The sequence below is a fragment of the Telmatherina bonti genome, assembly GCF_933228915.1.
Source record: "Telmatherina bonti genome assembly, chromosome: 11".
Classification (NCBI taxonomy): domain Eukaryota; kingdom Metazoa; phylum Chordata; class Actinopteri; order Atheriniformes; family Telmatherinidae; genus Telmatherina; species Telmatherina bonti.
In genome coordinates this window covers 16,315,889-16,330,907 of record NC_136629.1, presented here as the reverse complement: position 1 = coordinate 16,330,907, position 15,019 = coordinate 16,315,889, and the positions used below count along the sequence as shown (strand labels likewise).

At 37.8% G+C, this 15,019-nt stretch overlaps 2 protein-coding genes across 2 annotated transcripts in view; one reads left to right on the top strand and one right to left on the bottom strand.

Moving 5' to 3' along the window:
• The window catches only part of stk32c (serine/threonine kinase 32C), a 123,814-nt gene extending 116,240 nt beyond the window's left edge, over positions 1-7,574 (top strand). The window contains exons 9-12 of the mRNA XM_079248937.1: positions 569-694; positions 987-1,115; positions 4,209-4,276; positions 7,364-7,574. Of these exons, the coding sequence (XP_079105063.1) occupies positions 569-694; positions 987-1,115; positions 4,209-4,276; positions 7,364-7,565 (525 nt within the window). The 3' untranslated portion in view covers positions 7,566-7,574. The remainder of the gene's footprint in view (positions 1-568; positions 695-986; positions 1,116-4,208; positions 4,277-7,363) is intronic.
• Positions 7,574-15,019, bottom strand: part of LOC306762468 (placenta-specific protein 9-like) — a 15,812-nt gene continuing 8,366 nt past the window's right edge. Inside the window, exons 2-3 of the mRNA XM_079248938.1 lie at positions 13,368-13,459; positions 7,574-13,003 (exon numbers count right to left, since the gene is read on the bottom strand). Coding sequence (XP_079105064.1) covers positions 12,854-13,003; positions 13,368-13,459 — 242 coding nt within the window. The 3' untranslated portion in view covers positions 7,574-12,853. The remainder of the gene's footprint in view (positions 13,004-13,367; positions 13,460-15,019) is intronic.

Sequence of the window (15,019 nt, the reverse complement as noted above, 5' to 3'; positions counted from 1 at the left end):
TAATTTTTTTTTTTTTTTTTAATCACACTTTGTTGCTGCGTTTATTACATATGGACCAACAGCCTAGCTTTCATTTTTATTTATTATTTTATTTATTATTTAATTTTTATTTATTATTTAATTTAGTTGTATTGTTGTCCAGTGACAATATAGTATAGTAGAAGCTTATTGATCCATTGACTGCAACTGGTGACTTTCATGACTAACATTGTGAATATAGAAAATCATTGATAAGTTTACTTTTAGGCAAGATACTGTCAGGTAAGCAAAGGATTAAAATTTGTATTAAGTTTAGTGAGTCTTCCACCTCTTAACACACACACACACACACACACACACACACAGACTGCACTCCTTTTTGTTTCTTCTTTTTATTGTAAGCTGTATAGTAAAATGGAAAAATGCAGGGAAACGTCGCATACAGTTTTATTTTTCACCTTCAGTTTCTTTCACCTCCCAGAGAGAAAAGTGAGTAAGAAGACAAGTCATGAAGGTGTGTGATATTTTAGTTCAGAAGGTGATGTCAGTAACATCAGTATGTGCGTCTGTGTGTGTCCTTTCCCTGCAGCTACTGACGGTGAACCCAGAGCACCGATTCTCCAGCCTGTCTGACATGCAGACGTCTCCGTACCTCGCTGACATCAACTGGGACGCCGTGTGTGAGAAGAAGATGGAGGCTGGATTTGTTCCCAATGTTAGTGTCAATCAATACAGCATTACATACGATTAATATTTTAAAGTAACACACAAGCACTCCTTCATAGTTCCTGATCATAATGAACATGTGGACTGACTCAATAATGCAAAGGAATCTAAAAGCAGCTTCTTTATGGAATCCCACTTCGATGTGTGCACATGTGCACTTATAGTAAAATCCTGCATGTCAGTGTGGGCTTTCATGCTGTGCGGTGCATTGTGCACAACAGCTTTGTGGGTGAGCTGTGTGCTGTCTTACTCATTATCTGGTGTGCATCTCCCTCCCACAGAAAGGTCGTCTCCACTGCGACCCCACCTTTGAGCTGGAGGAGATGATCCTGGAGTCACGTCCCCTTCACAAGAAGAAAAAGAGGCTGGCCAAGAACCGCTCTAGAGACAACAGCAAGGATTCACAGTCTGTGAGTTATGTATTCTTATACACTAAACTTTCCATTCATTCATGCATCAGTAGTACTTTGGATGTGTATTTACAATATTTTGGCTCTGATGTAAACAGCTGTTTTAAAGTTTAAGGAAAGAGATGAAGAGCGTGAGATCAAACCAGTTGTTTCCACTATTTAAAGCAGCTGGAAACTTTAGAGCCAAAGTCAGTTTAATTCAGGGAAAATAAAATGTGCTCAAAACTTTGGAGTATAAAAGTGTAAATGCTGTCTAGTCAGTTTTTAACAACATTCAGAGGGTTGTAGGAGTGGAAAAACTAAGGAAAATTTTCATATTAAAAATGCAAGGAATGTATTTGAAGGAAAGCTGACAGCAGATTAAAAAAAAAAAAAAAAACAAAACTGCAAGATCGTATAGTTATGAAATTTCTTACAGGATTCAACATTTGGATAAAAAATAACCCAAAAAATGTTGTTATCTAAAACAAAAATAAATAAATAAAAAAATTAAAACATGACTTTATTTACTTATTTATTTTTTTTTTTTGCGTTTTTTTTTTTTCTAGTATTTTACTAGAGTGGATTTAGTTAATTTTGTTCTGCCGAGTATATATGTGTATTTATTTCCCACATTTGTGTTGGCAACTAGCAGCTGTTCACATGCATACATGTAAACGGAGAATTTCACTAGAATAATACTACACTATAATAATATTAAATCTGCCCATCAAGTAAAAACAGTAAAAAAAATTAGAAAAAATAAGAAAGGGATTGGATCATTTTATCCAGCGTCCACATAAACATGTCAGCTTGAATCTCTGATCAGATTTGTTTCAATCAGATAGATAAATATTTGTCCTTGTAAACGTAACATTTCATTTACAAAGAAGGTAAAAACAATAAAGGACGAAAACATATCAAACATTAGCCTGCCTAATCATTAATAAGCATCATCTTTTGAAAAAAGCAACACGTTCTGATTATTTAGAGCTGTTATGATGGAGAAACAAAGATGTCTGCATCTGTAAAAAGGCTTTGTTCTCTTGGCTCTGATGATCTTTTTAAACTACATTTAAAAGGCTTATTTGCTGTTCTACGATAGCGTGATCCCTGTTAATTTGAACTATGTGTGCATTTTATCCATATAATTTCAGTATGTATGTGGGAAAAGCAAATGATTGCGAAAAGGGTGCCAATACACAGATATTGTAACTATCATTACCTGCTGCAGGAATCTTGTTCATCGATAGAGCACACACGAACAACCTGAGCTGGTCTGAGATAACAATGCAACTCAGGTCTGCCTTGGTCTCCAGTCTGGCAATTCCTGTCAAAACTGCTTATTTTTAGATTGGCTGTCAGCCAGCTTCCCCCCCTTTCCTTTTTTACCTTCAGCTGTTATGAATCACCTCTATTCTCAGCTCAGCAGCCTAAATGAATAACTGTATGCTACAGTAATGATAGTAGATAGCAATCTGCCTACTGCCGTCTGAAAAAACCTGGCTGACTTGTATTTAATTATAGCCTTCTTTGATCATTCTTATACCCAACAGATAATCTTTCCCTTACTGTCATTCTCTTTAGGAGTCTCCTAGTTTAAAGGAAACTACTCGATCCTGAATGTTGTGGGTTTTTTTTAAAGACAGCTGTTTAAAGTCATGTTAAGGCTTTAAGTTGAGCATCATTAAGGATGGTGTTTTCTTTTTGTGATGCCTGAGTTCACTGACTGCATTATAAGATTCAAGGTACATCATGATACATGTAGTACAATGTAGGTATGTACAAGGTGCATACAAGATACGTGTACATCACACTTGGATGCTAAATCTGAACACTTCAGAACCGAAGTTGATGGATCTGGAGTGACATGGTGATCACATCAAACTTATGTTTGAAACTCGCTGTATTTGCTCTTGTGTTGTTAAAATAGTACCACGTAACTTTCTGATTTCATGACTTTGTGCTTCTGGCTTGTCTTGATGACACACAGATTTTTTTATTATGTACTTTATCTCTTGTCAGATTTAATTTAATTTACTGAAAGGAGTAAACTGCTGCAGCACTACGCTAAATGTTTCTGTGTCTTTATGTTGAAGTCGTTGCTGCCTTCAGCTACAATGTTAATATCTTCCTCCTTTTTGGACTCTCACTAAGAAAACTACTTTAAGTTTTAATTTTTTTGTTTAATTTCAGTTGAGGTTTTGTAATTGGAAACTACAGGGTGTAATTAGTCTAAAGGATAAAAGAAACCAGCGAATTACGCTACAATAAGAACAATGAGCCCTGATTTCTTACTCTGATTAAGATGTAATATAATCAGCTTATTGGTGTAAGATATTATCCTAATTAAAATTATTACATCAGAACTAAAGGATTTTGAAACACAAGATAAATAACAAATAATAATAGCTATAAATCTCAGTTTCATTACCAGCATAATGAATGCTTGTTAAACCCTGGACCCAGATGGGACTGTATATTCAGACGTGGAGTCTCCTTGTCTGTCTTCGCTTGGTGCTCTGCTTCATTCAGACATTATTTAGCACAGAACAGAGGTATTCACACTGTACTTATGAGAAACAGCCTGTTCTCATCAGTCAGTCATCATGACATCAGTGTTATTAACACCAGTGTGTGTTTGTGTGTACCACATGTTATCAAAGATGATTAGTGTGTACCTCTAACAAAAGCAGGTTTATGAAACTTGGTTTGTGTGTGTGTGTGTGTGTGTGTGTGTGTGTGTGTGTGTGTGTGTGTGTGTGTGTGTGTGTGTGTGTGTGTGCGCCCTCACACTGCATTATTACTAAGATTATTAAATTATGAAGCCTTCCGTGCAGTTGTCATGGCCCCGAGTGCTTTTGGAAATATGAGCTTCTATTTTTGTCTTGGGCCAAACATCCAATTTGAGGAGAGCTCACAAACAATTCATGACTTGTTTAAAAGGAGCAACAAAGGTGGAAAACGACACCATCACCTCAGAGGCCAAGCAGTTGACTGATGAGAGATGGCTTAACATTTTTATTTTTTCTTTCCTTGCTATTCTTTATGATAATGACGGTGGGCAAAATGATGATGATTGAGTGGGATGTTTTGTCTGTCGGCTGCCTGCAGGAGAACGACTACCTACAGGAGTGCCTTGAAGTGGTGCAGCAAGAGTTCATGATCTTCAACCGTGAGAAGTAAGAGAACACAAGAGCAGCAGACCGTCGATAACACGAGCTAAAAGCAGAGTTTCCTGTTTTGTCATTCAACAGTCATGCTGCAAAGCTGTGAGGAAAGACTCATCCATTCAGAACAAATGCAAAGGAAAAATACTCTTCCTTTTAAACTCATTTAAATTTAGATGCTGCTGTTTTTTTTTGAGGTTATAATTTAGCTTAGTTTTTTTTTAAAAATCATTTATTTAGAGGTGAGCGTAACCAGAATGTTGCTATCAGGCTTTCATCATTAAATTGCATCCAGTTTACACAGCTGGGAGCCAGAAAAGGCAGAAAACTGGCTGCATGTGGCAGAAGGAAACTTTTCCAGTCGCTTACAAAGATGGATGGAAATTATTCAGAACTCCAGTTTGACTGGAGACTTTTTTTAACTGGACAAGACTGTGGAGGTTACCAATGTCCTCCAATTTTTAAAGGCAGTGAAGCCGATGCAGAGCTTTTCAAAAGACTCAAATTCCACATCATGAGACTTATTTCTTAAAGTTAAACAGAGAATATAAATATTTGTGTCTGAAGACTTGTCATAAGGAGATTTTTGTGTCGTAAAAACATGAATATTGTGTATCAGAACAGTTACTCCCTTGCTGTAAAGCTTCAAGGCAACACTTTACAATAATGCTACACATCACATATTTATCTAATAAGTAACTCACAATGAACTAACGCATTAATAATGCAGGCTTTATCATGTATTCTTACTGATGACTCATGTGACACAGGATTCATGTGATTACTTAACAAATCATCAACTGATTAATCAATTTACTGTTAATTCATCATTATGACCACAAATGAACAAATTTAGACCAAAATGTATCATTCCGTTCCAAGTCACTGACCTTTTTTTTAAATATAAAACTAACTCAAAGTTTATGTTATGAAGGCAGTGTAGCTAAAGGACACCGATCAGTTCCTAGCTTCCTCTATCCACATGTTAGTGTCTTTGAACAAGACACCGAACCCCACGTTCCCCTGATCCATACATGAATGTTTCTCATAAAAAGCACCAGCAGCAGCTGATGTAAAAATCTACCATCCAAAACTTATCTAAAATAAAAAATACCACAGGTTTAACAAGTGGAAAGTGCAGCCTGAATAGGATACACATTTTTCATCATCACTGATAAATACTCCTTAAAGTAGTCACATGGTAATACTCATGTCTTAATGATTAACTAATCATATATTGACTGCGGGTAAATCTCTATTCATTAGGCTTTCAGCATTACATAATGATCATTTTTAAGATAAATATGTACCCTCAAGTAAAGTCACATCAAATACATATGAAGTAACTAATTGTTCATATCTCTGAGTGCGCCTCACATAAAAAATAGGAAATAAATTATACTTGTTGGTCAAAGCGGGCAAATTTATCAACGTTACATTGAATGTATCAATTAACCATAAATTAATGTTTAAGAAGTTAATATTAAAACTGAAGTATGAGATAGTGTTGGAAGATTGAGGTGTTTAATAACAAAGTCCACAAGCATTTCTAAATGAGTACAATGTGCATTTATTAGGTATGTTTTATTATAAACCCAGCTTGCAAGCCCTGGTTTTGCTTCCTGGTTACACCATTATCCAATAATGTTCGCAAGCAACACAGAAAAAAAATTTGTTGTGGGCTGTTTTAGTATTTGCACAGTAATACAGAATAATTTACTTTAACTGAATAATAAATGAAAAAGAAAAAGATACAGATTAAAGCACAACCAAACGTGTTCATTCCTGTGGATGTAAAGCTTTATTTAATTTTTATTTGATTTTATTTTATTTCAGTTCTTATATTTACTCAATTATTTAGGTTTTTTAAAAGAACTTTCAGTTCGTCACAGATTCATTTATTGTCATTTATTTGAATTGATGGATGGAGACATGGGTAGTTGTTCTATCTATCTATCTATCTATCTATCTATCTATCTATCTATCTGTCTGTCTGTCTGTCTGTCTGTCTGTCTGTCTGTCTGTCTCTGTCTATCTATCTATCCATCTATCTATCTGTCCGTCCATCTATCCGTCTGTGTTCATAAATATTATTCAGTTTAATCAGAAAACAGCAGCTAACGATAATAGCCAGATCAGTCTTGATAAAACCCACTGTGTAATATTCCACTGTGTAGAATTTGTAATAAACCATGGTATATTACAAACTGAACACTCCAGTCCATTGACATGAAGAGCTGTGTTACCTGAGCTTAAACCATGACTGCACGGATGAATGTGGAGCTGAGGCCAAAAACCCTGAAGCATCACAGCTCCGTAAAATCGCTGAGTGAACGCTGACATGCACAGACAGCTTATATCAGCTGCTGAAGGCAAAGAGAGATGAGACACTAATTTATTCACGCTATCATAGAAAACTGTAGACCATGTAACGTATCTTGCTGAACTACCTGACATGAGAGGGCATTCAACTACCCTTGTAGTATTGCTTATTATTTCCAGACCTGTTTGACAACCCGTCTTTAATGAAACAACATGGATATGTAAATTAGTGATGACAGAGAGCTTTTAGAGAGCCTGCTGCACTTTGGCTAAATACTTCCTGTGTTATATTTTGCAGATGTTAGTAGCATATATGTAGTATGACACAAGTAACCATTATACAGGTCATAAATCATTGTAAAGCTTTCTTCTCTGCAAAGTAAAGGGAGAGATATTGGCTCTGTGATGCACTCAATTATTGCCTCATTTATTATTGACCAGGTCCTGCCACTGCACAGTTACTCAAATCCTTCTCAGTGGCAAATGTCTTATTATATGCTATTGCCCTAATTAATTGCAATCTACTTCTATTTATAATGAAGGGCGTAATATCTGGGATTATGCACAGCAGTGAAGAGTACTACAGAATTAAATTCAGCCATGAGCTCTCATTACATTTAGCTCTTATCATTTTCTTTCCATGTTTAGTTGGAATACTTTCTGAGGACCAAATGTGCTCATTAGACCTGAAAAACAATTAATTAATACTAACAGGGAAAGGTTTGGGTTGCCAGCACCATGCATGTGTTTAAACACATATTTATCTGTCTGTGTGAGGTTGAAAAGGCGTCAGGAGGAAGGTCAGCCTGAGGCCGGGGGCGACGATGCAAGTGGAGATGGGGACGGAGAACCTGAAGCCGGTGCCAACGACGAGGATGCGCATGAACCGGAACAGCATCCTGATCCCGAGCCAGAGCCTGAGTCGTCCTCCAAACTGAGCATGTGCGGCTCCGTGTGCTCCTCTCCTGGCAGCTGCTAGCACCACATCGCCTAACAGTGACGATGGCGGGCCTCTCTGGCCGCTGCAGAGTTTGTGCCATGCCGACTGATATATTCACACCTCTCTCGCTCCTCTGTTGTAGCTTTGACTGGAGGAATTGCACAGTGGGGTTGACTTGATGCACAGCAGGACCCTAAATGGCTCCCACAATGTCTCCTTCTCTTTTTTCTTTCTGTAGCATCCTTTGGGTAAGGTATGAATGAAGCAGAGCCTCAGACAGTCCCTGCGTCCTCTACCCATCCACCCTAGAGTAAGCTCTAACTTCTATGCAATGTAACATTATAGCATGACCAATAAGGTGTCACTAGGAGGCATCGTCCATAAACAAAAACTCCACTAGCATGACAACATCCTGAGCAATAGCAGTCCACTTTTTTTGCGGGGAGGGTACAGTGTTTCATTGGAGGCACATCCCTTTTTTTCTGAGCCTCCTTGTTCCAAATCTGAGGGGATGACTGAATTATTCGGCACACAAAGGCTCTCAATTTATGTCATTTCCTGTGTCTTCACTTCCCTCTGTTGGTGCCCTAATTTGGTGTAAATGTTTTTCACGTTCTCCTGGAGCGCCTTCCTCCTGTTGCAGCATCATTTCAGAGACACATTAATAGTAAGTGATGATAGCCGGTTTCATGTTGTAAGCCTGTTTAAAGTTGTGCCTGTCGATGATAATCAGTATTAGTTGAATCATATTGTAACCATCATAGGTCAGGATTTTCCTCTGTTAACCAGTTGTTCCTTTTATAGTGTCTTTATCTTGATGATGATACTGTAATTCATTTCAAATCAGCACAACAATCCCTCTGGAATATTTTGCTTGTCATTGTGTCTTCATCGATTGTGAAGACCTGCATCATTTATGGCCCTGCTCTGTGCTCTGACCCCAAGAGCATGCAAAAACTCAGTTTTCGAGGATAAATATTACCATTGTCATTTTTTAAGAATCTATCTGAAATGTGCTCCACTTGGTTTCATCCTTTAAACTGCTTGGTAAGAAAAAAGGATCATCATTCTGTAGAGCTTGATTTGGAGCTGTGCTTAAGTTTGTAGCTGTTGGTTATTCAGACTAAATAGAAGAGCTAGTCTTTGTCTTAGTGATATCGGTACATTTAAGGTGGTACTGTTAATCTCAGTCTTTAACACCTGGGAACATGTAGCAAGAGACCACCTTAAAATCCTACGGCCTAACAAAATGAAAACCGTGTAAATAGCATCCAGTCTAGGTAATTAAACTCACCACAGTTTTATGTGGGACTGCAAACTCGACGTGTAAACTTAAGGAAGAGCTGTATGAAGCTTCACACTGCTTCATTCTGTTCTTCTTTCCAAGTGTGCAGGCACAACTTGTAGGCAAAATATGCCAAAGCTTTTCTAACATTTGCATAACCATTTCTAAGGAACTTTGAGTGTGTGAATGTATGTTATTTTTTTCCTTCTCTGTATAACATGAAGTCCTTTCCTTCTACATGTAAAGATACTATCATTTATATACAATCATAATGTGACTATGTATAAACTGTCAATATCAGGTAAAGAGGGACCTTAAAGTTAAGGTAAGACATCTTGCGAAATACACCCAATTAGTGTCTTAACAAGAATTAAACATGAAGATTGATACCACTCTATTAACTGTATGTTAATACAGTTAATAGAGTGCTGAATAAAAGTGCTGAATAAAAGATTAGGTTAGTCAAATAAACTTATTAGTACTATTTTAAAAACTATAACCAGGAATGTCTTTAGTCGCTGACATACATTTTAACCTGTAATGAGATGCAGTAAATCACAGCTTGTAGCCTCTATGTTGTGCTAGGCTAAAGTAGTTTAGCAGGCTAGGCTAATAGCATTAGCTTAGTTTGGAAATAAAACAAGCTACACAGGATGATAGGCTACTAAGATGCATCCAAAGTTTAAAATGAGTTTAGTGTTATTCTACTTGTTAAACTATGTCAGGTGTTTTGGATAACACTGAAGACTGAATTGAAACCTGAAATCTATAAAGTTTTGTTTGTTGATATGACACAAGTAGTACAAGCTAATTTAGGCTAATTTAAGATTCATTTAAAAAAAAAAAAAAGCTTGGCTTGAAAAACCAGCTTTAAGACAGATGGACCGCTAAAATCCATCCAGTGTTTAAAATCAGTTTATTCTCTTCATATCTGGCCAACAGTAAGAGATTTTTTGAAAACGTTGATTTGAAGCCCTGAATCCAAAGAGAAGTTTGTCAAGTCAGCAGATGAGCTAACCTAATTACCACAAAGTAATTTAGCGTAAGGTTACTTTCCAGTAGATTTTTTTGTTTTATGATAGGATATCTTCACCCTTTCATGGTCAAGTAGGTTGTTAATGTGCTTATGGTGAAGCCCGTAACAAAGAAGCTTCACTAGGTATATCATTGCCCTGGCAGTTGCTAATTATTGAAGCTAGAAAAATGCCAAAATTCATTCTTCATGCTACCTAAACGTACAGGTAATTTTTGTCCCATTTAACAAAAAAACTACAACTAGGAAAGCCTTTAGTAGCCTACATAAATTTTAATGACATAAATGACGTGAAAATTTAGGTGTACTCGTCATTGTTTAAACTGTTCTAGTCATTTTGTTGTTTGTTGATGTTACCTTATTTTATTACAGATTAAATTAAGCAGTTGTACCTCCCTTATGGACACATGCTCTGTCTGCTGTAATCATTATGAAAATGGAGTTAGCCATAGCCTGCTAATTCCACTTTTGAGACAAATTTTGCAGATGTGCTCTAGATCAACACCAAAGCCCCATTTCCATCAAGAGATCCAGCCCAGTATGGGATGGTTTGATTAGGTAAATCCTAAACTCTGCTGCATCTCTATAGCCAGCCATGCCCTTTACCCAGTAGGCAGCATAACAGACATGTAGCATTGTCGTAGAGGCACAACACCTTCCTTGAATTCTAAAACATGACACAGACACAAAGAAGAGAGGAGAATGGTGGACATCAAGCAGTTCATGTTCTCATTATTCGGCATGAGATTTTTAAAAATTATAGTTTTTTAACTTGATGCTGTTTCCACTTTGTTCTTTGCATCGAGTCACACAGAAAGTCATTATTTTGACCAGTGGTGGATTGCAGTGTGTCAACCTCCACTCTTTTAGGTCACATTGGTAAGACTGGGGCCAAAAAGCAGGATGGGTCGTATCTGATATTGCTCCCTTTCTAGTTTTTGCTTTCACAAGGAAAACATACCTTGCAGTACTCATTGGTGGAAACAGGGCTCGCTTTCTTTCTTTACGCCGTGTCCTTTTTTATTTCTTCTGCGTGTTGCACAAAGCCTTGCAGATATCCTCAGATAACAAAATGTGTGTTATTGAGACCAAAGCAGACCTTTTAAAGCAGGATAACTGCAGACTGATAAGGATTGGCTCTGTGCTAAGGGACTGCTATGGAAACGTTGGATACTACCTAATCTGCTCAACATAACGTGCAACACTGCATGTCTCTACTTTCAGTCAGATGGTTCTTGAGATACAGCTTCAACCACATCTCTTCATATAACCTCTTCACTATAAAGAAAACCCGTTTCTGCATTGATCTAGTCTTTTTTTGTTGTACAGTTAGATGTTTAAGTGTTGATAAAACCTCACATAAATTTTAAAAGGACTAGTGGTATTGGTCTTTCCAGCTTCAGAGTAAATAGACAGACATGAGACTGGTAGAAAATCTTCCCCAAATCATTCCCTAAAGGAAAACAAATAAGTGTATTTCCCAAGATGTGAAACCATTTCTTTACATTATATGAAATAAATAGATTTAGAAGCTTTGTTAAAGGGAAATAAAATGGCATCTTCAAGAGCTGCCAAAGTATGCGCTGAATTTAATAGTGTTGAGCCGTGCTTTATCTTTTCTGCATGTACCTTAACAATATAAGCCTGATTTTTTGCCAAAGCCTGGAGCTTGAGCCCTAATGGCTGATTTGTGCATGCACAAGCTTTTTTTTGGTAATAGCGCACCTCACCTGATTATTGCCACAGTCCAAAATCAGATTATAACTGGCCTACGTGACTACTTCTGGACAGTGAGTTTTGTGAATCCTAAACTGTACAAGTCTTATAATCCCAGTGTTACATGGACGGCATGATATTTTTAGATGATATGCAGTACCTTTTGGCATCATGCTTTCTTCAACTATAAAGCCTCATACCCTTGTGGATGAGTGGAATGAGGTCAGCTGCTGTGTTTGATGCTCTGTTGTGGATTTAAGTGTTGCATTTATTTATTTTATTTGTCTGTGCAGCAAAGAAAGAATGTTTGAAATTGGGGGCAAGTTATCTCCCCCAATACAGAAGCTGCTGCACAAATAAAGACATAAAAATAAACATCTCCATTTGTGGAGTAGAAAGTTTGGCTATTTCTCAGTCATTGAATCGATCAGCACAGCATCAGAACCAACATATATATCTGAAGCATAGATGTATTACATGTTAATCATTTGTAAGTGGAAAATAAAAGAAAGAGTTGATTTTTAACCAGTTGATTTAAGTGTAGCTTCTCTCTAAGTTACAAGACTAATCTACAGTTTTGGCATTTCTTCCTCGATATCAGTGATCATTCCTAATTGGACAGTGCTTGCCAACCCAGTGTGTTACTTTATGTGGTAATGTTCTGGATACCGTTAGGTGTTTGAATAAAGACATAATGCTAAGAATTTTTTCCTCTTCAACCATTTTCTGAGTGATGCTCGTAGCTCTGTGGATACATTCAGAAACTCAGTGCCCTGTTGAGAAAAAAAACAAGAAGACGTGATCTATGCCACTCATTTCCTCCTTGTGATCCTAGCTTGCAAAATGTTCTTGTGCTGCAGGATTTTTACAGGGAATCAGTGAAAAGCCTTGTTTCTGTACTCTGTGTGTTAAAAAACATGCTGCTTTAATTGCTTTGATAATGAAATAAATCTCCCTCCAGTCATCTTGTGTCTGCGCGTCTTTTTTTTTTTAAACTTGGTTACAGCTCTGAAGGTTTGTTTGCAGACAGTGGAAGATCATGTGAATTCATCTCTAAATAGCAGTGTACACATGGCTGCGCCATGACTGCAGGAATGTAGGACTGACTGGGAAGGATATGAGGCTGTCAAAGGATTACTGAGAGTAAATAATGCAGAGCAGCTTGGCTTTGTGCAAAAATCTACCCTCTTTAAAGATACATACTAAATATAGCAATGCAGAATACAGGAAGCACAGTTTCTAAAAAAAAAAAAAAAAAGTCAAGTCCCTGCTTTATGGGACTTGACGCTTGATTCAGGACTGGCCCCTTTCCACTGGATCCTGCAGGATGTCGACAGTTTTCTCTCCTGTGTTTTCCAACAGGGGGCGCCACTGTGGGGCATCGATGGCCTGCAGAAGAGCAGCCAACTCAGACTCCAACTTCTCTACTGTATTTTCCACCCTCTGCAGGAGACAGAAGGCAGAGTGTATGTGTTTGTGGTTGGCATATGAATAATAGATTAATAAGTTGTAATATGAATAATAGAATCATCACTCGTGAATAATACAAACATATGAATAAAGCATATAACTGCTTATAAGGTAGGGTAAGTGTTTCAGGGTTTATATATATATATACAAAAAAAATATTTAGGATATAAATATATATGACACACACAATTATGAGGGCTGATGCAGGGATGAGTCCCTGCATCAAAAGAAATGTGAAAGATTATTTTGGCAGCACAAAACACATTAAAAAAAACCTGAAACTATTGTGGTTTCAAATAGCTGATGCCTCTGTGAAAGGTCTGTTTTGAAGCTGTACCTTTTCCACTACATCCAGGCGCTTGTGAAGGTTTGTGTGCTCCTGGCAGGCACTTGAACGCACCACTTGAGGCCACAGGTCAGCGTCTGGAGCTGAAAACAGAGCAGATGTTATGGATGTACAGTACGATACATTTAGAAAAAGCTAAGGAACAAGAACAAAGACAGTTTTTTCTGCGATGAAACTTCCTGACACTGAAAATAAAAAACACCCTCACAAACACCTGCACACCCTCTATTCTATTCTATTCTATTCTATTCTAAAGTCATTTAGCAGACGCTTTTATCCAAAGTGCCTGACATATGAGTGAGAACAACACAAGCACGAAATCAAAAAGTAGAGGACATCGTAGGAAGGTTCTAGTGGGCGCAGATCCTTCCATTAAGTGTTACAGGCTTTTTTTGGTTTTGTTTTGGTTTTTTTGTTTACTCCCTTCCCACCCCATAATATCACCTATGTTATAATACAAAGATTTAATACCATAAAGTTTGTTGCAACAAACTGGGCTAAGTTCTACAACTCTTCAATAAATATGGCTATACTAAGTGTAGAAGTGCTTCTTTGAAGAGCTGAGTCTTCAGCTTGCTCTTAAAAGTAGACAGGGACTCTGCAGAACGGACAGAGTTTGGGAGATCATTCCACCATCGTGGAACAACAGAGGAAAAGAGTCCGGCTAGTGATTTAGTTCCACATATTGGTGGTAACACGAGGCGTCTTTCACTGGTGGAACGTAGCTGTCGAGAGGGAGTGTAGGTCTGAATTAGCGAGTGAAGGTAGACAGGAGCCATTTGAGTTATAGTTTTGTAAGCCAGAAGCAAGACTTTCAATTTGATGCGTGCTGCGACCGGAAGCCAGTGAAGAGCGATTAGCAGCGGAGTGACATGAACTTGTTTGGGTTGGTTGAAAACCAGACGTGCTGCGGCATTCTGGATCGTCTGCAGAGGTTTAACAGGGACAGGCAGACCTGCCAGTAGGGAATTACAGTAATCGATGCGTGAAATAACCAGAGCCTGAACCAACAGCTGAGTCGTGTGTTCTGTCAGGTACGGTCTGATTCTCTTGATGTTGTAGAGAGCATATTGGCAGGTACGGGCAACCGAGGCAACCTAGACCTTAAAGGTCAACTGGTTATCCACCATGACACCAAAATTCCGGGCAGCAGACATGGAAACAAGTGTGATAGAGTTAAGCTTCACACTTAATTGCGGATGTAAGGAAGGATTGGCTGGGCAGACAATGAGCTCTGTCTTGGACAGATTGAGCTGAACATGGGGAGCCTTCATCCATGTCGAGATATCAGCATATCATACTATTACTGCGCTATTCTGTGGGTTTAATGACCAATAGAAACAGTTATGTTTTATATGTACATATCAAATCCCTGCACAGCTCTGTTTGTCTGCAGACTGCTTGAAGCTTCCTCCCTGAATCTCAATGCATTTGTTATTTATGTTAACGCTGTTCCACACCGTAGGGATTATCTTCTTTGGGTTGAATTCTTTGGTTGAGTTCTTCTTTCATTTTTTGAACAAAAAGTCACATCCCATATCCTCTCATCTAGCTAAAGAACTGACAACCAAAAGCTTGCTTCTTCGTTTGAAAGGGCTTTTCTTGATGCTATGAAGCTTTTGGTGCAGTCTACCTACATAGAG